Source organism: Canis aureus, chromosome 3 (genome assembly GCF_053574225.1).
Source record: "Canis aureus isolate CA01 chromosome 3, VMU_Caureus_v.1.0, whole genome shotgun sequence".
NCBI lineage: Eukaryota > Metazoa > Chordata > Mammalia > Carnivora > Canidae > Canis > Canis aureus.
The window spans coordinates 81005884-81032609 of NC_135613.1; the positions used below are offsets into that span (position 1 = coordinate 81005884).

Sequence of the window (26726 nt, forward strand, 5' to 3'; positions counted from 1 at the left end):
TTTGGTGCAACCTTCAGCCCAGGGCGTGATCTTGGGGTCCCGGGATCGAGTCCCGTGTCGGGCTCCCTGCATGGGGCCTGCTTCTCCTCTGTGTCTCTGTCTCTCTCTGTCTCTCATGAATAAATGGGTAAAACCTTTTAAATAAATAAATAAATAAATAAATAAATAAATAAATAAATAAATAAATAAAAATAAATAAATAAATAAATAAAATGTCAGTATTCAACCCAGGGTGTCAGGGGTCAAGGCATCCGCGTAGTCCAAGGGTGTTTCCCAGCCCCGGCTCCCCGGGGAGGCGGGAGGGGGGGGCGAGGGTGGTGCCCCCACCCTGCACTGCAGCATCGTTATCCGGCCTGGTTAGGGTCTCGCTGTCTTCTTTTCTCTTCCCTCAGCACCAGCCTCAACTCAGACCCGGCAGCGCAAGGGGATAAGGGGCAGCAGCTTGAATTAAGAAACGCTCCACGCAGGGCAGCCCGGGTGGCTTAGTGCTGCCTTCAGCTCAGGGCGTGATCCTGGAGACCTGGGATCGAGTCCCACGTCGGACTGCTTGCATGGAGCCTGCTTCTCCCTCTGCTTCTCTCTCTCTGTATGTGTCTCTAATAAATAAAATCTTTAAAGAAAAAAAGGAAAAAAGAACGCTCCGTGCAGACAGGCCACGGGGACCCAGCGCTAGGAGCATCTCCCCCGGAGCATGTCGGGAGTTGTAGTCCCCGCGCCCGGACCGAGCGGGGCGGGGCCGCGGCTGGTGTTGGCGCATGTCGGGAGTTGTAGTCCCCGCGCCCTGGCCGGGCGGGGCCGCGGCTGGGGTTGGCGCAGGCGCACTGCTCCGGCCGGGCAGCATGGCGGACCTAGCCCCTCAACCCGGCAAGCGAAAGCGCGAACAGGACGCCGAGGAGGCGGCCACGGACCAAGAGCAAGCGGGCGTCGGGAATGGTACCTCCGCCCCGGTGCAGTTACCGTTCTCCGGCTTCAGAGTGGAAAAAGTGCTGAGGGAGTCCGCGAGGGACAAAATCCTTTTCCTCCACGGGAAGGTAGCCTCGGGCAGCCCGGGGCGGGTATGGAGGCCGCGGTGAGCCAATCGCCGCGCGGGCGGCGGGGTTTTTTGTTTTGATTTTTTTTTTTTTAACAGGAGCTCCACAGGGATCTACCAATCACACCACGGGTGGGGGCGGGGGGGGGTAGTACCGCTGGGCCGAGGACGGGGCCCACAGGAGACAAGTTTACCCGCAGCCTCAGGGCGGGAGCAGCCGGGGGGCAGGTCAACCTCCCCAAGCCCTCCTTGGCTACAGGTAACTCGCATTTGCACCGAGTGTTGCAGATTGAAGATCACGTGTCGAATTCTCCCAGCCACTCGTGATGGCTTCGTTTAGCACGAAGGTGCTAGGCACCCAGTAAATATTGCTGGATCCTCTACGGAACGACGTAGGGACTGGAGGCCCCGGTGCCCGTTGTGCAGGGTTCCAGCCCTAACAGGGGAGACCGTTTATTTTTATCTTTTTTTTTTTTTTTTTAAGATTTTATTTATTTATTCATGAGAGACACACAGAAGGAGAGAGAGGCAGAGACACAGGCAGAGGGAGAAGCAGGCTCCAGGCAGGGAGCCCGACGTGGGACTCGATCCCGGGACCTCGGGGTCACGCCCTGGGCTGAAGGCAGGTGCAAACCGCCGAGCCCCCGGGCTACCCCGAGATGGTTTATTTAAATCGCAAATTCAGTGGCGCGCATCACGCACTGAGCTAGGTGCTCGGGATGTAGACATGAAAGCTACCGTCCTTGATTTTCAGGAACGCCAGAGTACCTTCTGGCAGACAGATGCGTACAGCTGGCTCTAATACCCTGTGCTCGGCTCTATAGAAGGGGCCGGGGAGAGACTGGAGCCCGTCCTGGGAACTAGTGAGGAGGCCCAGCCACAGGGAGGTATTAGGGTTCCTGAGAACTAGCAGGAGCTCTCATTTTGGGAGGATCCCGGGAACCTGGGCCTAGGCGAGCCGAGCCTCAGTGTCCCTTGTTCTGTTTGGAAGGTTCCCTCTAGTTCTTAGACCCCCCACCTGTCTTCTATCTATACCACCTGTTGAAGATTTTAGCTATGAGAACTTGTGAGTTAGGAGTTACTGGGGATACCCAGATTCTAGTTTTATTTTATTTTAAAGATTTTATTTATTTATTCATGAGAGACAGAGAGAGGCAGAGACACAGGCAGAGGGGCAGGGAGCCCGATGTGGGACTGGATCCCGGATCTCCAGGATCACATCCTGGGCTGAAGGTGGCGCTAAACCGCTGAGCCACCTGGGCTGCCCACAGATACTAGTTTTCTTTCTCTCTCTCTCTCTCTCTCTTTTTTTTTTCTTTTTCAACACTGACTGTTCATGTGACCTCGGGCAAGTGACTTAATTTTTCTAGACATGTTTCTTCATCTGTACAGTGGGGAGAATTTGGCAGAGGCCCTGCAGGCCCAACATAGAAGTAAGTGGAGAAGCTTACATCTGAATGCTGCCCTGAGGATTTGGGTTAATGAAACGGCTGCTCTGGGAGAAGAAACAACAGGCCCCATAGCTTCTGCCTCTGCTCCTGGGCTCACCGGTGGTGCCTCTGCATGCAGGTGAATGAAGCCTCTGGAGATGGCGGTGGAGAGGATGCCATTGTGATCCTGGAGAAGACACCGTTTCAGGTGGAGCAGGTAGCCCAGCTCCTGATGGGTCGCCCTGAGCTCCAGTTGCAGTTCTCCAATGATATCTACAGCACCTATCACCTGTTTCCTCCACGGCAGCTGAGTGGTGAGCGAGTGGTGGCTGGGGTGGCTTCCTGTGGGGAGAGGGGGGGAAATGAGGAGGTGTGGTGGTTCCTCTGCAAAGCTGATTTGTACATTCTAGTGCAGTACTTCTCAGTGGAAGCAGGAGGGGATTTTGCACCTTGCCTCCCCAGGAGACATTTGGCAATCTCTGAAGACAGTTTTGGTTGTCAGAACTGAGGAGATGGGGGTGCTGCTGGTACCTAGAAGGTAGAGGCCAGGGATGCTCCTGAATATTGGGAAGGGAGTGTGATTTATGGTATAGAACAGTTTCATCGGGACGTCTGGGTGGCTCAGTGGTTGGGCGTCTGCCTTTGGCTCAGGGCGTGATCCAGCAGTCCTGGGATCGAGTCCCACATCGGGCTCCCTGCGTGGAGCCTGCTTCTCTCTCCTCTCTCTCTCTCCGTGTCTCTCATGAATAAGTAAATAAAATCTTAAAAAAAAAAGAACAGTTTCATCTACTAACCGAATAATAATAATAATCGTTGTCAACACTTCCTAAACTCTTAATATTGTGCTAGTTACCATTCTAAATATCTTACATGTATTATCGTATATAATACTCAGAGTAGCCTGATAGTGACAGCACTTTATAGGTCAGGGAACTGAGATTTTCAAAGGTTAAGTAACTTCTCCAAGATCACACAGCCAGTAGGTGGCAGAAAAACTAAGATCTTTCAGTAGACAGAGGACTCACTATGCTGCTGTGGGATGAGCGGTGTGTGGGGTGCTGCAAAGATCAATTACTCCCCTTGAAGGAACTCACTTTTAGTCTGGGAGACAGTGAGTGGGATCCAGGGAATAGACTTGGGAAAGGCAGGAATTCATGGGCTATAAGGCAGAGATTTGTTTTGGATTGCCAGGATTTTTTTTATTTATTAAGAAGAGAACGAATTTGGGGCACCTGAGTGGCTCGGTTAAATGTCTGCTTTTGGCTCAGGTCATGGTCTTGGGGTTCTGGGATCCAGCCTCAGTTCAGGCTCTCTGCTCAGGAGGGAGTCGGCTTCTCCCCCCTTCCTCCATGTTCTCTCTCACTCTCACTCTAGCTCTCTCTCAAGGAGGTAAATAAAATTTTAAAAAGAAGGGGAAGAATTTATTATTTCCTTTATTTTGTTTTAGCTTCCATGTCAAAAGCTAGGCGTGATATGGGCTTTTTCCCTTTAGGCGGTTAGGTTTAAAAGGCAGCTTTGTTGGAAGCATGAAGGAGACCGATTGACCTTGAAGGTTCCATCCAAGTAGGAAATTTGGGGATCGACTTTGTAGCACGTGGCAGTTTTGTAATACCCTTCTATCTTTTTGTCCTCCGGCATTTAAGAATAATTTGGCTTTACGGATACCCCGCCACAGTCTTTTTGATAGGTTTAATCTTTTCTGCACCCTCAAGAAAGGGTGCCAGTATTTGTTGTCCTTTGGAAGTATGTGTGAACACTTGATGTGGAACAAACCAACCTTTCACAACTGAAGGCAAAATAGCCGGGTCCTCCGCTGAAAGCGAGCCAGATTGATTGGTTCGAGTTGATGGAAATGGACAGCTGTATTTACTTTCTCAGGCGCTGCTGACATTTAAGCAAACGTAGCCCTCAACCCGGGGCAGCAGAAGGCATGACAGAAGGCTCTGTAGCCAAACACCATTCGGGGCAGCCCCCCAACCATAGGCTCCGGGGTCATTATTCTGCTGCCACCTCTTCCTCTCGCCTTTCCCAACGCCTCTATCCACGCTCCTCACCCTCAGCCAAAATACAGAGGGTTCTGCTACACAAACCCTGTGGAATTCACAGCCTTTCCTTTTCATTTTATTTTCCCACTACTTCTGTGATATTGCACACAAGTGGTGGTGGCCACTTGCCCTGGCTTTCTATTTTTGTCTTTTTTTTTTTTCTAAGCTAAGCGCTGAAAGAAGCGGTCAGGTTATCCATTCATTCCAGTTCTTCCTTCCCACTCAGAACCCAAAATGTTTTCTGCTTTTTTTTTTTTTTTAAGATTTTATTTATTTATTCATGAGAGACACAGAGGCAGAGACACAAAGGGAGTAGCAGGCTCCTTGTGGGGAGCTCGATGTGGGTCTTGATCCCCAGACCCAGGGATCCGACGGACCCAAGTAAGCTGACGGCAGACACTCAACCACTGAGCCACCCAGGTGTCCCTGTTTTCTACCTTTTCCCCAGTACTGCCCCCCACCCCACCCCCAGGGAGCCTCAGATGTGAACTTATCCTTTCTGGGGTTCCCTGTCTTTGCAGAAGCATTAGTATACCTACAGCACATTATACTTTTATTTTCCCTCGCCAAACTAGGCACAGTGATTGGAAGTCCTAAAAATTTGTTTCAGGGCTTAGCCCTCCTCTCTGTCTCTTTCTCTCTCTTTCTCTCTCTTTCTCTCTCGTATGGGCTATACACCCTGTCCCTGGATGATAGTCTAGATCAGAGGTTGGCAAAATTTTATTGTAAAGGGCCAGAAAGGAAATATTTGAAGCTTTATGAACCACATCAATGGTCTGTTTCACTTGATCTTTTTTCCCTTTTTTTTTTTTTAACTGCTTTAGAAATGAAAATGCCAGTCTAAAAAAAAAAAAAAAAAGACAGAAAGAAAATGCCACTCTTAGTTTGCTGGATGCAGAAAAACAGGCCATGGAGCTCATCTTATGGCCATTGTTCATTAACCCCTGTTTCAGATTCTCTCCCAAAGTGTGGCCTGTGGACCAGCTGAATTGCTGTCACCCAGGAGCTTGTTAGACACATGGATCTTCAGACCCCACTCCAGAAGTCAGAATTAGTGTCTACATTTTAGCACAACCCCTAGGCGAGTCACATACACATCAGACTTTGAGAGGTGCTGGTCTTTAAATACCACCTGTATGCAGGGATGCCCATGTTTATTTCTGCATCCCCTGACGTCTCCAAGAACTCCAGGCTCATTGGAATAAGCACCTACCTGACCTGTCTCTTTGGAGGTCCTAGGTACCTCCTAGGTAAAATGTGAGGCTCAGACACCGTAGTGTCTTTAAAAATACTTAGCACATCTTGGGATGCCTGGGTGGCTCAGCGGTTTGGCGCCTGCCTTTGGCCCAGGGTGTGATCCTGGAGTCCCAGGGTCGGGTCCCGCATCGGGCTCCCTGCATGGAGCCTGCTTCTCCCTCTGCCTGTGTCTCTGCTTCTCTCTGTGACTCTCATGAATAAATAAAATCTTTAAAAAAAAATACTTAGCACATCTTGAATAGTAGCAGCTATAATTATTCTCATGTGCTGAGCCCTATGCTGGGTCCTGCAGCTTGAGATGAATAAGACACCCACTCTGCCTGCAGTCTTGTTTGGGGAGGGATACCCCACAAGTTACTATGAAAGAGAGAAGTAAACTCAGTAGGGTTTGGTCGCTGCCTGGATGTGTGGAACAGGGATCCTGGAAATTGGGAGCCATGTCTGACCTGTTTCTGTTCCCCAGCATCCCGACCTATGGTAGGTGCTCACTAAATGCTGCTGGAAAATGAATCCACAAACTGACTCGGGTTTTTCCCGTGGGCCAAGTGTTCCTCAGCCACAAGGTGGCGGCGTTGCCCAAGTATTCCTGTGGCCAGCTCCTTTGGCCTCTGTGCCAGAGCCGCCTGGGCCCCACCTCTCCAGTCTTAAGAGTACATCACGGGCTCTTAACGCTGCCTGGAGAGGCCTTAAGGCATGGTTCCTGCAGCCTCAGCCCCCGCCCCCCTCAGCACCCTGTACAGTTTTTGAGTTTTCCTGCTGTCTCTGACTGTTCCTCCAGACGTCCTTCCCGTAATACTGCTTGCTGACGGAAGGCCCCCTGCCCCCTGTTTCTGAGCCAACTGCTCTCCCGATTTCTTCCGGTTATCTCTACTCACTGGCAGATTTCTTCTCTTCCAGCCTGAAGGTTTTGCATTCTCCTCCTTTATCCCTCCTAAATTCTCAGCTGACCACAAGAGGCTGCCCTTTGAAGCCACTCATGGCCCCCCACCCTGTTGACACAATAGAGACAGCAGGGAGTTGGAGTCATACAGGCTTAGGTCTTGTCCTGGTGCTAATACTTATTGGCAGTGTCAAGCTGTTTCTGAGTTTCAGTTTAGTGTAGAGGTGAAAAGCAAGCCATCATCTGTGCTGGACTCCTGGCTTTGCCATTGCACCAGCTGTAAAGACTTGGTAAGTTTTTGTATTCTTTTAACAGAGACAAAGTGCCTCCTACATATTCGGTGCTGTGCGAGGTAGGTATCGGTGAGTGTATTAGGTATTCGCCGTGTCTTGGAGTTGTAGTTGCGGGACAATGGCAGACACCAGACAAGGAAACAGATGAGCAGGAGAGGGGTGCTTGGGCCGGGGGTCCAGCAGGGCGCTCTGTGGAGGTGACACTCCAGCCGAGACCAGCACGATGAAAAGGAACCAGCTGTGCAAAGAGCTGGTGAGGGGCGGTAAAAGAATGTTTGTGGCTGAGGGAATAGCACGTGTCTTGGAGGAGGAAAGAGGAACAGAAAAGAGGCCCTTTTGTTGGGAGCTTGAGGGGGCAGTTGATGGCTGTGGTGTGTGACACACATGTTGGGGAAGTTGCTTCGGTTATGTAGTTAAATTAGGTTAGTAAGTGAACATATTCTGGGACAGTTGCGAAACAAATGGCATAAGGAAATGTTTAAAGGGTGCCTGAGTGGCTCAGTCGGTTAAGCATCCGTCTCTTGATTTGAGCTCGGGTCATGATCTCAGGGTCATGGGATGGAGCCCCATGTCCGGCTCCATGCTGGGCATGGAGCCTGCTTAAGATTCTCTCTTTCCATTCCCTCCCCGCTACCCCGCAAAAAAAAAGAAGTTTTAGCCTCTGCGCACAGTGAGAAATACATCTTACATTGTGACCCAGTACATGTGAATAAACATACATGGGAAAAAAGGAAACAAAAGGTTTACAAAATAACACCTTTACTTTATCAGACACTGGTTAATATTTTCAACTTAATTCCAGTCTTGTCTGTTTCCTTTTATTTATTTATTATTTAAAGATTTTATTTATTTATTCATGAGAGACACAGAGAGAGAGGCAGAGACACAGGCAGAGGGAGAAGCAGGCTCCCTGCAGGGAGTCCGATGTGGGACCCTGGGCTGACACCCTGAGCTGAAGAGTGTGTATGCTCAACCACTGAGCCACCCAGGCATTCCTTGTCTGTTTCCTTTTAAATGCTGGTCTTAACTTCCTAAATTAATTTCATCATGACTGTCATGGGTTATGACCCATGGAAATAAGGTATATAAAACACTTAGCACGGTGACTGGCATATGATGTGTATCTGGTAAGTGTTAGTTATTTTTTATTATTGTGTTTTTCCCATTAAGATTGCATGAACCTTAAGTGGAACAGTATAGATAACATGGGAAAATGCCTAGCACTGACCATGGGCAGGTTTCCTTTCTTCCCCCTGTGGCATGTGGCAAAAGTGAGGGCTGAGTGGGCCAGATGGCTGGCATCTCACTGCTGCCCCGGCCATCCATGCAGGGCAGAGCCTGGATCATCTGCTTCTTCAGCTCTCACGCTCTCACGCCCGTGGCCCATCAATGGAGCCCTTTCATTAAGATCTCTGTTCTCTCTTACCTGGGGGAGGAGCCGGGAGGGATAGTAGAGAGAGGGGTGTGACTCAGAAATCCAGACCATGCCTAAAAAGGCCAATTGTTTTCCCCAATGTAGAGCAGGGGTGTGGAATCTCAGGTTCAGAGGAGGAGAAGGCGTCTGTGTGTGAGTGAGGCCAGGGCAGGGAGTAGAGGGAAGCTGGGAATCACATCTTCTTTTGGTCGCAGAGAACTCCAGGTGCTTTAGCTACAGGTGTGGTTTTCCTCCGTGTTCCTTGCAGAAGCAAATCTGGGACCTCTGCAATCTTGAGTGAGGGCTTGCTTGGAAGGAGCATTTTAAAAGCTAGCCATTCCCATAGGAGTTTCCTCTGGTAGCATTGTTCACGATAGAAAGAACTAGAAACAATCTAGAAACTAGATATCAACTAACAATAGAATAGATAAGTAAATCAAAGTGTTTTTCTGCACCAGACTACTTCTTTCAGGCAGTGAAAATGAATGAGCCACAGCTACACATGTCAAGAATCTCACCATATTGAGCAGGAAAAGCAAGACACAAAATACAGAGTGTGGTTCCAATTAGATAAAGTTGAAAAACAAGCAGAACTAAACAATACACTGCTTAGTGATGCATGCATAAATAATAAAATAAGACGAAAAAAGAAATGATTAATGCCTGATTCAGCACAGTGATTATCCCTGGCAGGGGCAGAGAGGATGTCAAAATTCTGGTAATGCTCTGTTCCGTGGGCTGCATGCTCTTTGCATGGGTGTTCTTTTGTTTTATTTTTGGTCCTTAAATGGTGCCTATTTCATATACATGTGTGTATGTGTATAAAAGTATGTATACATGTGTATATACACACAAGTTTTACGTTGTACAATGTATTTCCCAATTAAAAGTTAAGAAAAACCAGCAGGTCCTTAGAAGAGCTAAGAATATTCTCCCACTAAATTCTAGGGTCCTGCCTTCATTCTCAAATTTGGTTTCCAGTCACTCTGACTGAAAGTGTTTGATTAAGGCCTCCTTCCTTTGGGTTTTAGGCATTAGCCGACTTCTGTTTCTGCATACCACCTTTTCTCTGGTGCAGAGAAGTGGCGGGGCCTGACTCTTTTCTGTCCAGTGGACAAGGGAGCCTGTGCTGTCCTGGAGCACTCTCCAGCATGGTGCCAGCCCTGGCCGAATAGAGCAGTGTGGGGAGGCCCTCCAGCAACTGGAGACAAGGGCTCGGTACCAGGCTCTGTGGGCTCCACTCCAGCACATACTGGCACGAGCCCATCACCCTTTTCCCTGCGGGTGTCCTCGGCAGGCCTCCCATGGCAGCTGAGCTGAAGGGCAAGAGTTCTCTGAACATTGACCCATAGGAAAAGTCTTGCCAGACAGATTATCTCCTGAGCAGGATGTTGAAGAGCTCCATCATCTCACATGAGAAATACCCTAGGCTTGCTTGCCAGTGGGTGACACCTGGGCAAGTCGTGGAATTGCTCTGAGACTCAGTTTCTCTGGATGAAAAACAAGGAATCAGATATCTGGCTAGCCCACCTCACTGGGCTTCGGTGTCATATTAGAGGATAGAACCACAGTATCTCAGGTTTGAATGGAACTCTAGAGGTTTATTTAGTAATGTGATTCTTAACTAGAACTATTCATCATGAATGCATACAAAGCTCTCTCGAATACAGAATCTGGACCTCCTGAATAGGTCTCTGTGATAGGGGTAGGCCATTTATCAAAGTCATACAGTCACATGGTCAAGTCATCAAATAGCACTGAAGGGCTTACATACATAGCCAGGAATAGGCTTTTGTATCACTCTGCCCCACCCTGGTCCTGCTTTCCAGAAACAACTACCATGAAGAAAATTTCTGGGGTTAGTGCTTCTGGTAGTTGCCTCCAGACCCTTAACTGATAAAGAAGATAATGCAGCTTGTTCTTGATTTGTCACATTTTGACCTTCTCAGTCCCCCACAGTGGAAATGGAAAGATTTAGCTCCTTTATATATTTCTCATCCTCCCTCCCCTTCCTTCCAATTTTTTATGTTTATATTATTATTTTTAGGGTTTTTAACCATTGCTTTTGGAATCCTAAATATACTTACCTTTAGGCCTTGATCCCTCTCCTTGAGGTGTTGTCACTCTCTCGGTTAAGAACATCCATCCGTGCCTCTAGCCTTCTCTTGCTTTACTGTCTCCTGACTTCTCTGTCAGCCATGCTTATATTTTACATTGTCACGGTATGTTCTGTTGCATGATTGTAATCAAGCCTTGTGTGCTTTGTCTGAGCTGCTTGCCAGTAAACAGTGTTTACATTATGGTGGCCACAGTAATGTGCACTACACACTCAAGCACACTGCTGGAATTCTAGTTCCTCCCCCACCTGCCCAGTGCATGACACCCCTGTGTCCCTGTAAGAAGGATGCATCTGATGTCTAAGTCAAATGGATTCTCTGTTCTCACAGCCCAGCAGTTCCTCCAAGTCATGCTGCTTTTTTAATTTATTTCCTATTTGAATCATTATTTTATGTTTTTCCTTTTTCGTAAAGTTTCTAGTTGCCTCTTTTTTTTTTTTTTTTTATTAACTGTAGTTAAAAGAATCCGGTGAGCCTTTACTCTGTTTTTGAAATTATCCAGCCACTTAGTTTGATAATTCATTACATGATAAGTCCTTCCTTCCTGGAAATATTGTTTCCAGAACACTCTTTCCTGCTGCTCCAATCTAGACAGCTGATTCTTTAGGCATGCTGCATGGCTCTTAAGACTTCCTGTCACAGTGTTTCTAGGTTAGATGCACTCTTTTCTGGATTTGATGTCTTTTTTTTTCTCTTGTCTTAGTCTCTTATTTAGCTGAAATATAGTCTTAAGTACTTCCTCAGAAAGAACACATGAAAGGTAAACCTTGAATCCTTTATTGTGTCCTTGCTTTTGATTGATGGTTTGACTGAATACAGAATTTAAATTTCTTTCCCCTCAAAACATTTAAGGCACTGATCTCTTGACTTCAAGCATCCATTGTTGTTAACAAGACTTCTGATGCCAGTTTGATTTTCATTTTCTTACAGTTAACTTGGTTTTTCATCTTCATTCTCCCCCCCCCCCCCCCCCTTTGTTAGTTTCCTTCTCTGGAAGCTTATCTTGGTATGCTCTTTATCTCAGGTGAACTGAAATACTGTAAGGCTGTGTTGAGGTTGGATTTTTTTTTTTTTCATTCATTGTACCTGGTACTTTTAGATCCTTTTGATTTATAGTCTTATGTCATTTATTCACTCTATACATTTTTTTCTGTCACTTCTTTGATAATTTCCTTTCCTCTTTTTTTCTTTATTTCCTCTTACTGGAAATGCTATTAGGTGTTTGTCTCCTAAAGTGCTCCTGTGTATTGCTTCTGTTCTCCTGCTTTACCCATTTATGTCTTTTCTTTTTATAGTCCAGTAGATTGTCTTAACTTTATCTTCCAGACCTTTCCAGTGAAGGTTTTAACTTGGCAATCATATTTTTAATTTTCTTCCCTCTGATTTTCTGACTATTTCATTTTCTCTGACACACTAATTAGAATTATTTTAAAAATTATCTCCTGACCCTTCCATGATCTCATTTCCTCTGAGATCTGGTTCTGGTTGTTTATTTTGGTCATTCTTTTTCAGGCTGCTGGTTTTCTTTTAACATCTGGTGAATGTTAGCTCATTTGTGTTTAAAAATGAAGAAGCAGGCTGATAATCTACTATACTTTGGTAGACTTTGTCCACTATCTATTTGTAGGTCTGTTTCCACAACGGGTTTCCTGGATGAGTAGCTGGCTCAATCCTGTGTGGATTGGGAGCGGGCCTTGTTGGCTGGCTGGCTGGCTGGCCCTGCCTAAGGGTGCAGCTTGACTGGCACACTGGAGACACCAGCACCCACTCTGGAGCACTCACGCTCTCTCATCCACTATAGTTTGTGGGCTGCTGCTTTTTTATGATTGGTGAGCTAAAAATGGTTTTTACATTTTTTTTAAAGATTTTATTTATTTGAGAGAGAGTGAGTGAGAGAGAGCGTGAGCCAGGGGAAGAGGGAGAGGGAGAGGGAGAGGGAGAAGCAGGCTCTCCACCGTGCGGGGAGCTTGATTTGGGACTTAATCCCAGGACCCTGGATCATGATCTGAGCCAAAGGCAGACACTTAACCAGTGGAACCACCCAGGCGCCCCTGGTTTTTACATTTTTAATGAGTTGTTTTAAAAAATAGAAAAAATTAAGATGAATGTGAAAAAGAGACAGCATGGCCTACAACACCTAACATATTTACTGTCACATTTTCCAGAAAAGCTTGCCTGCCACTGCTCTAGCCCATGGTTTTCTGTCTTGGGAGGATGGATAGCCATCTTGTTTTCCTCCATCATTATGAGCCTGCCCCTGGGATGAGGGTGTGGCATTGGGTGGAACCAGTTGGTACAACAGTTCTCTAGATAGCCCTTTGATTGGTCCCAACTTCCAGTTTCATTTCCCTTCTGGTCCTCTGTAGCTAGTTGCTCAGAGCCATCGAGGTATGTACTGTCAGGCTAGAGGTCACATAAAGGATCATCTCATTTGTGTTTAAAAAAAAGAAGAGGAAAAAGACCCTGGGCTGTGTGGGTGATTCATTTGATTAAGTCTCCAAGCTTCATCTCGGGTTCTGGGATCGAGCTCGCCGGGGTCTGGGATCAAGCTTGCGGTGTTGGGCTCCCTGCTCAGTAGGGAGCCTACTTCTCCCTCTCCCTCTGCCCTTCCTCTCACCTTTGTGTGCGAGTGTGCACTCACTCGTGTTCTCTCTCCCTCTCTCTCCTGCCCTTCTCTCCCTCAAATAAAGTCTTTAAAAAAAGACCTTTGTGTAGATATGTTCATATATATGTAAACTCTTTAAAGACCAGGATAGTAAATAACCAACTTTGTTAATTAGTGTTTATTTCAATGACTTACGAATTATTTGAGAATTTATTCACGTGATGCTTGGATAGATATTTCTTAGGATGTTAACCTCATCCCCAAATAAAGCAAAGGAGCAGATGATAAGATTAGCCTGGATCGGAGTCTCTGCCTCCTCCCTTCACAGCCCAAATGATCCTCATTGTGTGGGACCTGCCACTTCATCAGCAAGTACTGCATCACACCCCCAAGTACTGTACCTCAACTCAGGTGAATTACATCTCTCTATGGAGACACACCTGAAAGATGCTAATAAAGAGCTCACAGCTGCAGAGGAGCACACCCTGGGAGCTGGTGGGTTAGGGTGTGCAGAGGTGGCTCCTGGGATGGCTGGACTTGATGATGGCGGGGTGGGAAGTAGAAGGGGTTTCTGGGTGAGGGCAACACTGTGGACAGAGCTATAGGGTGGGCTCCTAGCATTAGCTGGGCTTTGAGATGGGACAGGGGAAAAGGTGAGTGAGCCCACAGGAATCTACTCCTTTGGCGTCATCACTTGCGGCCACCTAAAATGGCAGATTTCTGTCGACTTTTCTCTCTGGTTGCTTCAGACGCCAGTGAGCCAAGCCCCTTCTGGGGTTTGGAGGGACAGTAGAATAACAACAAGCAGACATTTCAAGATGGAAAGGGTCCTAATACCTGGGTAAAATTCTCGGTCCAGAATCTGGGTTCTGTCTTTCTCTTGGTGGTCTAATTGGCTGGTGCACTCCTTCCCTGCCACCTTAGCTCAGGGAACCCTTGCACCCTGCCTTCTCTGTGTCCCCATCTCCTCCCTTCAGCTGAGAGCAGAGGCCCTCTGTTCAGTTCTCCATTTAGACTCATGGCTTCCACGGAGCTCAGAGAAGCCATTGCATTCAGAAGCGAGAAGTGAATAGCTACTGAGATGTAATCACCACCCCAAGACTGGTGTTCTTGTTCCTTCTCTCTCTCTCTCTCCCCCCCTTCCCTCCCTCCCTCCCTTCTTCTCTCCTTCCCTCCTTCCCAGATGGGGCAAGGTCCCAAGGCTCTGTGGCAGTCTTGAGGCTCAAGTCAGCAGAAAAGTCAGCTTACTCATGACCAGTGGGCGAAGGCAGATTACCCACAGGATAGCTGGTTCCACTTCACTGCTTGGCTCCGGCTGTGCCTGCCAGCCTGTGGCAGCCTGGTTCTGTTGTCCCCTTCTGATCCAGACTTCTTAGTGAGTGATAGCCTAGAATCCTGGTAGTCCTGGGCCCCTCTCAGTGGGGGATGTGTCCTGTACCTTTGATCTCTCCTATCTGACCAGCACACACAGTATGGCCGTGTCCTTGGATGTCGCACTGACACTATGTACCTGTGCTCCTCTCTGAGTGAATAAGGAAATACCTTTAGACAGGAAGTTGAGAGCGGGGCCATGTTTTAGAATTCCTGAGTATTCGGTCCAATAGCTTTTGTAGACTGGTCTGCTTAACTTCAGAATAGCTTATTCCTGTGTGTGGGGACATGGGGGTCTCTCAGCTCTAAGGGCAGGACTGTGTGTCAGTGGCTCCCTTGTCTCATTTAGTACCAGTTCTCAGTCCTTCTGTTTGAATGGAACTCTGGGAAGTGCTGAAAGCCCCACAGCCATTGTATAGCACCATTTCCCATTCCTAAAGGACCCCCTCTGCTACCATGTGACCAAAGGCCATCCCAACAGCCCTGGAGCAGCATTCAGAGTCACCGAATTTGCTCCTGGGTCATCGGGTCATATGCCCCGTCCTCTCCCTCCCAGGCCTCGGAGAAGGAGGGAAGGAGCCTGTCAGATCAGGGCCTGGCTAAAATCAGCATCTGCCTCTCCTCTGCCTCGAATAGCATCTCTGTGCTGTCATTGAGACAGGTAATTAGTGGTGTGAAGGTTTGCTGTGGAGTGGCCAAAGCTTCCAATAGGATCCTGACCACACCCTTCATCCCTGTTTATTTGTGATCTTGAGGTCTCTTCAGGCCTCCCCTTGAGTACTTTCAGCATCCCTGCGGTGCAGGACGTGACCGCCTGCTCTCTGGCCACCATGATGCTGGGCTGAGGACAGGGTCCCCTCATCAGGGGAGATCCCCAGGAGGAGGGAAGATAATACAAGTCCTCAGGAGACCCTGCAGCCTCCCTCCCTTGCCAGCCCTTCTGTCAGGGCCCTTTGACGGAGTGCCCTTCCAGTCTGGGTCACCTGCTCCATCACCTGACTGGCCTCTGCTTGGCCCTTGTGGAAGGTGGGGAGGGCTTCACCCACAGATCATGCTTTGCTCTTGTTTCTCCCCGGCTGCCCTGATCCTACACATCTGGGTCAAATAAGTTGAAACTGGCTCATCATAATGAAAGGAGAGCAAAAGCCACAGACTGAGCCATAGAAATTACCTCATCATGTAGAAGTCATCAGTAACGGCTGGAAAGCAGTCTTGTTTGAACATGTGTATGAGAAGGAGAGCAGACTGTCTGTGGTTTGCATTTTCATGTTTCATGTGCAACAGCGTTTTCCTGGGGATTTGGCTAAGCTAGCCTTGGCAGAGAGCAAGAAAGGCAGCTGCTCTTTCCCTCCACACAGCCCAGCCTCCACCTCTGAAAGCAGTTGGGCTTTCGTGTCTGGGTGGAGAACAGGGGGTGGGTCTATTTACTGGAGAGAGCCTTTCCGGAGACTCTTAAGGGTCTTAGGAGGCAGAACAGAGCTGTCCCAGCCAGAGGCACGCAGGCCTGCCCGCCTGAGCTGCAGAGAGAAGGAGTGTGTGTGTGGATGGGACCAGTGTTCATCTGGGATGCATCGGTATGACCGCTCCTGCTGCCAGAACATCCCTGCTGCCCCAAGCCCCACCAGGGCTCAAGACCACTGCAAGGCCCCTCTCCCTGGGCCCCACCACGGGCATCCCTTCCAGAGAGCCAGCGCTGGCATCTTTGGTGAGGAGCAGTGGGAGGCGATACAACGTTCATAAATCGAAACGGCCATTGTCCCCTGTTGTAAGCGGGATCATCTTCGGTCCCCGCATGCCCCATCAGAGCCTGCTGCAGCCCAGCATCTGGCTGCCGTGGACCCCCAGAGCTGCGGAACACATGCCTCTGCCCCCCTCCCTCCAGGGGAAGCATGGCAGAGTGTGGTGCTGCTGATCTGTGCAGGTCCTGGTGCAGACCTCCCAGGGTGCAGCCCCAGTCTCTCTGGCACCTTATTATGCCCGTTGGTTTTGCTGACAGCTGTTTACATGTCTTGGGAGAGCTTGGAACTAATCATGTTTCTCCTATCTGATAAGGTTGCTTTTTGGAGAGCCTGGCCGTAGTACAGATTTCTCAGGGAAACGTCTGAAAGAATGGCCCTGTGGCATTGGGAAAGCAATATTGCGTAGAGGAGTCAGACTGCTCACGTTCAAATCTCAGTTCCACCCCTTACTAGTAATTTGCCCAAGGCAAACCTCTCTCTGGCCCATTTATTTATTTTAATTTAATTAATTGATTTATTTGAGACATAGGCAGAGACACAGGCAGAGGGAGAAGCAGGCTCCCTGTGGGGAGCCCGATGGAGGACTTGATCCCAGGACCCCGGGATCACACCCTGAACCAAAGGCAAACATTTAATCACTGAGCAACCCAGGTGTCCCTCTGGGGCTTAAGGAACAGCGTATTTTTCAGTTTTTAATGTATTTGCTACATAAGTGATCCATATTTTTATTGGAAAATATAATAAATGTCCCCCAAAAAGTAACTCAAAAGGTTACAGTTTATAACTCCACCACCCAGAGATAGCCTTTCAACATCTTGGGCTATGTTCTGAATTTTTTAGACTTTTCTCTGCGCTTATGTGTATGCAGTTGTGCGTGCATATGCTCTTTGAAAACTAAAGTGGCATAATCTACTGTTCTGTAACTCTATTGTTAGGGCCTGATATGTGTCAGGTGCTGTCTTAGGCATTGCACACACAGTATGTAAAGCAAAGTCTCCGCTCTCAAGGAGCTTACATCCAGTTGGAGGAGATGAACCATAAATAAACAAATAGGTCAGGTGGCGGGCGCCTGGGTGGCTCAGTTGGTTAAACGTCTGCCTTTGACTCAGGACCAATGTCAGGGTCCTGGAATCGAGTTGTACATTGGGCTCTCTGCTCAGCTGGGAGCCTGCTTCTCCCTCTTCCTCTGCCTGCTGCTCCCCCTGCTTGTTCTCTCTCTCTCTCTCTGTCAAATAAAATCTTGAAAGAAAAAAAAAAGGTCAGGTGGCAATAAACGGGTAAGAAGAAAAAGAAAGCATTATACAATGTTGCTACAGCCTTCCTGACTGTATTGCCTATGCTCTACCTTTCCTCTTCATGACTTCATTTTATAACTGAAACAAACTTTTCTTTTTCTTGTTAGTTCCTTTTGTTTTTTAGATTGCACATATAAATGAAATCATATAGTATTTGTCTTTATGTGACTATCTTGTTTCACTTAGCACAGTAACCTCCAGGTCCATCGGTGTTGTCGTAAGTGACAAGATTTCATTCTTTTTGAAGGCCGAGTAATATTCCATCATATGCACACGCATGCATCCACATACACGTCTTCTGTATCCTTCATCTGTCGATGGACACTTGGACTGCTTTCATCTCTTGGTTATTGTAAATGATGCTGCTCTAAACGGAGGGGTGCATATGTCTTTTTGAATTAATATTTTCATTTTCTTTGAGTAAATACCCAGTAGTAGGGAGGTCAGTAGGGGGATAGGCTAACTGAGTGATGGCCATTAGGGAGGGCACATCATAAGATGAGCACTGGGTGTTATACAATGTTAGTAAATTGAATTTAAATAAAAGTTTTTAAAACCCAGTATTGGAATTACTGGGTCACATGCTATGGTGATAGATGGTGACTATACTTATCTTAGGGAGCACTGAGTAATGTATAGAATTGTCAAATTGATACGTTGTACACTGAAACTAATACATTGTCAACTATACTTCAGTGATACATTTTTTCTTTTTCTTTTTCTTTTTTTTTTTTTAAGAGTTTATCTACTCGAGAGAGGAAAAGAGAGCACAAGCAGAGAGAAGGGGCAGAGGGAGAGGGAGAAACTGACTCCCCACTGCATGAGGAGCCTGACATGCAGCTCAGCCCCAGGACCCTGGGATCATGACCTGAGCTGAAGTCAGATGCTTAACTGACTGAGTCACCCAGGCACCCCTCAGTAATACTTATTTTTTTTTTTCTTTTTTAATCATTATAAGGGAGACAGAAGGACAGGGACATGGGCTTCCAGTAAAAAAGGGAACATTTTGCCCATCCGCTTCCTCTGAAACCTTCACTAAAAAAGACATTAAAGAAATTACCGTACAAAAAATGATGCCATGGAGACTAGAGAAGGAAGAAGAGACAAGCCTAGGAAATGATGGGGGTGGTGTGGGAGGGATGGAGTGACTGACCCAGCGAATATGTAGGAAGGAAGCCTGAGCCAGTAGGTCCCATAAATCCTGTCCCACTTCATATAACTAGGAGCTGCTCTTCCCAGAGATCCAGTCTCTGGAGAGGTTCAGACAGGATCTAGAGAGGTTAGGTACGGTGAGCGGGGCTCAGGGTACCGAAATATAGAGGGTTAAGGAGAAATTTTCATATTCAGTGTTAAGATCACCCCATGCTCTCTCCTGCCACCCGCCAGCTCCTTCTCCTCATCTCTCAGGATGCTGTCAACCAGGCTTACGCCTCCATGTGTGAAATTGGAAGTCATGCATGGAGAATCTGACCAGCCCAGGAGAGAAGGCGAACTCTTGGGGATTCTGTCCTGAAGGGCATATGTAGCCTGATCATCCTAAAATGAAGATCCAGGTGAACACACCTATGTCCACAGAGCTTCCTATTGGCTTTTTAGTGCTTTGCCCTCAAATGTGAGTGAGTGGACAGGCAAGGGTGAACAGACTTGAGTAAAGCACCCATTGATCAAAGGAAGGAAAAGAAAAGAACCTGGAAGAAACAAACTATGCAGGGAGAAGAAATTTGCAAAAATGGTCATTAACATCTGAGACAAATGATCTATCAAATGCATAAGAACAAGATGACGTCATTGAGGAATTTTTTTAAAGCTCTTAGGAATTGAATATGTAGCAGAAGTGAAAACTTCAACAGAAGAGAAGAAAAAGTTGAAGAAAACTTCCTCAGAGGCAGAGTGGCAAGACATGAGATAACAGAGACAGAAAAGGAGGAGAGAAAAGTGGAAGATGAATATCCCCACAGTTGTTCCAGAAAGACAGGGCAGGGGAAGCAGGGAAGAAAATGACCAAAGAAATAAAATTGTTTCCCAGGATTGAAGAACGTGATGTTTGAGATTGAAAAGGTCCATTACCGGGGATCCCTGGGTGGCTAACTAAAATCATTAAAAAGAAAAGAAAAGGGATCCTTGGGTGGCGCAGCGGTTTGGCACCTGCCTTTGGCCCGGGGTGCGATCCTGGAGACCTGGGATCGAATCCCACGTCGGGCTCCGGGCATGGAGCCTGCTTCTCCCTCTGCCTGTGTCTCTGCCTCTCTGTCTCTGTGTGTGTGACTATCATGAATAAATAAAATCTTTAAAAGAAAAGAAAAGAAAAGGTCCATTACCCAGTTTGGGGGATGAGTAGAAACCACTCCAAGACCCATCAACGTGACTGGGATATTGAGGACAATAAGAAAACAGGTCAATACGAAGGACTGCAGATCAGAATGACCTCAGACTTCTCAACAGTAGCATCGCAATCTAGAAGATTGTGGAGCTCTCAGGTTCTGAGGGTCATTGCTTTCCATTGTAGAATTCTTTTGCCTAACTCTTAATTATGTGTGACAGTGGAATAAAGGCATTTTCAGATGATCTAGGTCTCTAAATGTATCTGCCTTGTACCATAGTTCTGGAAGCAGCTTGACTTTGTGCTTCAGTGTTGCGGTCTTTGATGTGTTGCCGGATCAGCGACAACAGCTACGTATGGGAACTTTTTTTTTTTTTTTTAAGATTTTATTTATTCGTGAGAGAGAGAGAGGCAGAGACACAGGCAAAGGGAGAAGCAGGCTCCATGCAAGGAGCCCGACATGGGACTCCATCCCGGGTCTCCAGGATCAGAAGTCGATCCTGAGTCTCCAAGATCAGGCCCTGGGCTGAAGGCGGCGCTAAACCGCTGAGCCACCTGGGCTGCCCGATTTGGGAACTTCTTAAAAAGGCATACTGGTGGGCCTGACCCCACATGTCCTTCGTCAGATGGTTCTGATGCACCGTGAAGTTTGAGAACCACTGCTTTAGTAAAATATAAATGCAAACAGGAAAGAGGAAGCTAGTGGTCCCAGGAAGCAAAGTACCCAGCAGTCAGAGAGAGGGAGAGGCAGTGCCAGGAAGGATGGTGGTACACAGAGCTCCAGAGCACAGCTCTACCTGCTGGAGCAAGTCAGTTTTAACATTAAAAGGAAGTTTTTAAAAGGGTGCCTGGGTGGCTCAGTCGGTTAATAATCTGCCTGTGGTTCAGGTGTTGATCCTCGTACCAGGACCAGGATCGTACCAGGACCAGGACCAGGAATGAGTCCTGCATCAGGCTAGCTGCTCAGCAGGGAGTCTGCTTCCTCTGGCACTCCCTGCTCTTGTGCTCTCTCTCTTTCTCAAATAAACAAATGAAATCTTAAACAATTAAAAAAAATTTTCTATAAACAGACATGGATGTGGGGGTGAATTAGTGACAAGTTTATAGAAAAGTGAGCAAATAAAAGAATAATTACTAACTCCATATACCAAAAATTGTACTAAAAAGGAAAAATAGTATTCAGCACTGCACAGCATTTATGTCATTTCATGGTAGTGTTGACATTGAATACTGACTTATCCACAATTGTAATATAGTTGTATTGTGAGGACAGGGGACGGAGGGTTGTATGTGTGTGCATGTGTATGCACACTGGTAAAAAAGCTAAATCCTATCTTCCATAATGGGAAGTCCATAAGTAAAAGTGAAAAGTCAAGGGGGAACAAGATAGAAAAATATTTGTAATTTAGAACTGTGAAAGTACACAACCAAAGAAATGGCAAGAAGAATTGAAAGTGGTCTATGGGGAAGAGCAGGAAACTTAAAAACCAAACTTCATATGACTCTAACCTATGTACCAGCACACCTTCAATTACAAATAAAAGCAAAGTTTGAAAAAGCATGGTAGGTGGGGAAGTTTTATAAGGAGTATCAGGGAAGTCGTTTTAATGGATAATTGTCCCTTGAGCAGTAGTAGGGGTTGGGGGTGCCGATCCCCCATGCAGTTGAAAATCCACTCCCCCCTCAAACTAACTCCCCACTAAAACTCCCGCAGAACTTTACTACTCTCCCCAAACTTAACCCCTCATGCAGTTGAAAATCCACATATAACTTCCAACTCCCCTAAAACTTGATAGCCTACTGTTGACTGGAAGCCTTGCTGATACAACCAGTTGATTAACACATATTTTGTATGTTGTACATATTCTATGCTGTGTTCTTGCAGTATTGAAATAAGGGATCCCTGGGTGGCTCAGTGGTTGAGCTCTGCCTTTGGCTCAGGGCGTGATCCCAGGGTCCAGGGATTGAGTCCTGCATCAGGCTCCCTGCAAGGAGCCTGCTTCTCCCTCTACCTGTGTCTCTGCCTCTCTCTGTGTGTGTCATGAATAAATTAAAAAAAAAACTTAAAAAAAAATTTTTTTTTTGAAATAAGCTTAAAAGAAAATGTTATCAAGAAAATCATAAGGGGGCGCCTGGGTGGCTCATTTGGTTGAGTGTCTGCCTTTGGCTCAGGTCATGATCCCAGAGCCCCAGGATTAAGCCCAACATCCAACATCGAGCTCACTGCTCATTGGGGAGCCTGCTTCTCCCTCTGCCCTTCTCTCTGCCCATACTTGCTCTCTCTCTCTCTCTCTCTCTCGCTCTCAAATAAAATCTTAGAAATTCTAAGGTAATATACATTTACAGTCACCTATTGTGTTTATTGAAAAAAATCGCATGTAAGTGAACCCATGCAGTTCAAATCCATGTTGTTGTAGGATCAGCTGTATTGTAAATATTATCAAGAGAGGTTTTTGAGGGGTTTGAAATTGTTCCGTGCTGGGCTTTTTTTTTTTTTTTTTTTGAGATTTTATTTATTTAAGAGAGAAAGAAAAAAAAAAGTGAGAGAATGAGCAGAGAGCAAGAAGGAGAGGGAGGAGCAGGTTCCCCACTGAGCAGGGAGCTCAATGCAGGGCTGCATCCCACAACCTACACAGATCATGACCCTAGCCAATGGTGCCCCCCACACTCACACTTTTCTTTTAAAAGAATGCTAATAGGAGGGCAGGATTGGGGCATTCCTTGTTGTTTCTCTACTACAGGGAAAAACTGGGTGGGGAGGTGCCAGGGACTGCTCACTCTGGACAGGTGGCCCCCTTAAGTCAGTTTGCCAAGTGGAGGCTGGCAGAGGGCACCAGGAAGGTCATCAAGCCTCATGTGCTGACGTACGAGGTTGGCACCATGGTACCATCGCTGAAGCCCAGTCCTGAGCCAGACTGAGCTGTGGGAGCAAGGGCGCCACAGTTTCTGTATGAAACGGGGATCATCATGATACCCACCTCACCTTGGTTGTGAGGAGTGAATGAATTCATGTATAGCCCGGGCATGGAACAGTACCTGGTTTGTCTGTTAGCAGTTAGCTCTGAGGGTCCAAAGAACAGAAACATTTGTTTTTGTTTTATTTTGTTTTTCACTTTTGAAAAAAAATTTTTTTCAACCCTACTAAAAAGTTGTAAGAATGGTACAAAGAACTCCCTCATAAAAGCCCTATTGTTAACATTTTGCCACATTTGCCTTTTCTCTCTCCACACACATGTATCATATTTTGTTGCTAATGTTACTACTGAAAAGTAAGTTGCAGACATCATAACCCTTCCTTGCTAAGCACTTTAGTTTCTGTTTCCTAGGAACCAGAGTAAAGTGATCAGTTTTAGGAAATTTCACATTTACACGAAGTTTGTTTGTAATACAGAGACAGTTATGGAATTTTATCAATTGTTCCAATACCATCTTTCCAGCAGGACTCCCCTCTCGTGTCCAGGATCCAGTCCAGTCCATAGCGTTCTGTAATCCAGAGCAGTCCTTCTGTTTTTGTTTTCTCTCACTTCTACCTTTTTGCAGGGTTATAAAGCCACTTGTTTTATAGGATGTCCCTAGATTGGGCTTGGCTGGTACTTCCTCATGATCAGATTCAGACCATGCATTTTTGGCCAGAATACCACGGCACATCCCTCCGGAGGCTTGATGGCCGTGTGTCCCATTAGGAATGAGGTTAACTCAGGTCACCTGGTCCCTTCGTCATTAATAAGTAATCTCTGGCGAGAGATTTTTGAGATTGTGTGTGGATATCCTGTTCCCCAACATATTTTCACCTGGTGAATTGAGCATTTATTGGGCACTGACACTTGACCAAAATTCTCGTGAGGTTCACTTGCAAGTCAACATCTTGATTTGGCATTTAGATAGACACCAAAGTTTGCTTTTGCCTGCCAATGAGAAACTTAGCATTGGGAAACATATTGATTTTTATCAGAGAGATTTTTTTTTTTTCAAAATTGGCTCAGAATTACCCTTCCTAGGCTTAAAGTCAGATTCATTTATCCACTTGTTCAGTAAGTATTTGTTGGGTGCCTACTGAACAAGTGCTAAGCCAAGTGCTATTGCAGGTGCTGGGGATAAAATCATTTTAAAACTTTTTTTTTTTTTTTTTTTAAGATTTTTACTTATTTGAGAGAGAGAGCGAGCACGAGTAGGGCGGTGAGGGCAGAGGGAGAGGGAGAAGCAGGCTCCCTGCTCAGCAATGCAAGGCTCAATCCCAGGACCCTGAGATCATGACCTGAGCTGAGCCACCCAGGTGCCCCTAAAAAACTTTTAGGAGAAACCCCTCTCTTCCCGGAAGGTACATTCTAATGGGGAAATCAGACGTTAAATCCATATTATATTGTCAGGTAGTGAGGAATGAGGAAAGTGAGTTGGCAAGACAGACAGTGAAGCAGTAAGGGGAGCTTCTCAGCTGGGCTGTTGGAGGTCAGGAGGTTGGTTGAGGTCAGACACTGCCTAGCAGTGGGAGCAGCTGATCTTAGGTCTTGAGGTGGGATATGAATTAGTGGGAGTGTGAGGAGGTCCTTGGGGGCTCAGGCAGAGATATCAAGATTGGAGAGAGGGCTGGGGCAGGATCGTAATGGGAAGCCAGGGAGTGGTCCAGGTTTGAGGGGGCAGCCCCTCAGGAGGAATGGAAACCAGCCCTCGCCCCTGATGCCTGCATGTGAGGCTGCCCTGCCCCTGCCCTGGGCTTCTGGTGCTGGTCTAACAGAGACCAGACCCCGAGGTGATACTAGCTAGCTTTGAGGGGGCCTAGAGTCCACCAGTGGGGCTTCTGCGTCCAGGCAGGAGTTTCTCAGAAAAGGAAGAAAGGCGGCAGGAAGTGAGCATTTGGAAACTATGTTTTTGTGTTTTCCCCGCCGCTGAGAGGGAGGGCAGGAAGGGGCTGGCCTGGGGAGGCCCCTGCTTCCCAGCACCCTGGGTGGCTAGGCAGTCTTTGACAAGCCTTGGCAGACAGGGGCGTGCTCGCAGGCCCAGCACTTTCTGATCTGGAACAGCCCGGGAGCCCCAGGCTGTGAGCCCAGGGCTGTGTGTTCTTTGCCAGCAGGTCAGGCTGTTCTCCAACGTGAGTGCTGCCTTTGTCCCAGGCCATCTCCCCCATACTGAGGGGGCCATCATTTAGAGCTTTACCAGCCCCAGGCTACCAAAGTAACAGCAAACACAACAAAAGTAAGAGCTAGCACCTGAAGGGCACTTTTCTGTGTGGGATGGGGGGTGGGGGGTACTCTCTGAAGGCTTCCCACCTACTGCTCACTGACTTCCTTTAACAAGGTCCTGGTCACACAGCTGCTAAGTGCAGATCTGAACTCAGGCTGACTGGCGCCAGAATCTCTGTTCTTCTCTGCCGAGCTACACTCAGAAGATACAGGATTTATCTAGAGCCCACTGCAAGAGTCAGGGTGATGCCATTCACTCTGTTTGTGGCATTTTCTTGCCTCCTGGGATCTTGGTGTACTCGACCACTAGCCTGTCACCCAGGGCTCTTAGTGTTGAGAGTGAGGAGTGGGGATCTGTTTGCTGCTGCCCAGAGGGTTGCGAGGAGGCCTTTGTGCCTCCCTTTCTGGGTCAGATCCAGAGATTCCCAGGAAGTGGGGTGACACGGTGCCTCCAGTGGTCCAGATGACATGTTTTGTTTAATGTTGAGTACAATTCCATGGGGCAGATTTTATGACCACTCTTTAACAGATGAGGAAACTAGGACTTTAAGAAGTTCAGTAACGCACCCAAGGTCACACAGGAGGGGGAGAGCGTTGTGTCAGTTCGGATCCAAGAGCCTTCTTTGTGCCATGCAGCTTCGCCTCCCAGGGCTGATGGGCCAGGGCCTCTGATCCTCACCAGAAGTCGTGGGCTGGGTGTAGCACCTCTGGCCTTATCTACCTGGCCGCTGGAGTAATATGGGGCCGGTACGCAGGTGTTAGAAGAGCACCAGCTTCAGGGTAAGGAGACCCCAGGTCCAGTGTTGCCTCTGCCACACCTCATGGCGTGATACCAAGTGAGTCCTGACTCCTGTGAACCTTCTCACTCCCCTGTGAAATGAGGATCCTAGCCACCTACATTCTTAGACCAAGTAGGAAAGTATAGGCTGGTGGTTCTTAGCTGGGCCTGCAGGTATGTGGTGGGTGTGGGAATTTCCTGGGCTGTTAAAATATGCCTGCTAGGCCTTCCTCAGGTTTCCCTGGGAGAGTGCTCTGCATGGAGGGTAGAGGAATCAGGGAGGACGTGGGTCTTTGAGAAACGTCTCAACTGATTTCAGAATACCGTTTTCCTTTCCTGCCCTTAACGTCTACATTGAAGCACTGCATATGAATGATAACAGTTGTAGCAGATGTTATTAAAAATTGGGAAAAGCATTTAACTGAAACCAGGTGGTGTTGGACCAGGACCCTAGCCTAGAGTCTGTTTGGGAAAACTTCAAGATTTCCTGCTGATGAAAACAGCGGTTCTCACCTGGGGGTGATTTTGTCCCCCAAGAGACACTTTGCAACGTCTGGAGACATTTTAGGTTGTCACAGCTGGAAAGAGGGTTTTACTAACGTCCCAGTAGAAGCCTGCAGTTCTGCTAAACATCCTGCAATGCGCAGGACGGCCCCTCCAACAAAGAAGTATCTGAGCCAAAATGTCGATGGTGCCAGGCTGAGACAGCCTGATTAAAAATAGCCAGCACTGACATAGTATTTACTCTGTGTCAGACATTGTTCTAAGTGCTTCACAGGTATTAACTTGTTTAATCCTCCCAACTCTGGGACATAGGAGCTATTATTATCCTCAGTGGACAGATGGAGAAGTCGGGGCTTGTAAAGGTTAAAGTCGGGGCCAGGGTCATGGTCCCGAGGAAGGGATGGGCAGAGCCAGGACTTGAACCCAGACTGTCCCGCTCCCGAGTCTGTGCCTTGAACCATGGTCCTATGC

At 47.4% G+C, this 26726-nt stretch overlaps 1 protein-coding gene across 1 annotated transcript in view; it reads left to right on the forward strand.

Moving 5' to 3' along the window:
* The first annotated feature begins 800 nt into the window (after positions 1 to 800).
* The window catches only part of DCPS (decapping enzyme, scavenger), a 40107-nt gene continuing 14181 nt past the window's right edge, over positions 801 to 26726 (forward strand). Inside the window, exons 1-2 of the mRNA XM_077894129.1 lie at positions 801 to 1031; positions 2600 to 2774. Of these exons, the coding sequence (XP_077750255.1) occupies positions 840 to 1031; positions 2600 to 2774 (367 nt within the window). The 5' untranslated portion in view covers positions 801 to 839. The remainder of the gene's footprint in view (positions 1032 to 2599; positions 2775 to 26726) is intronic.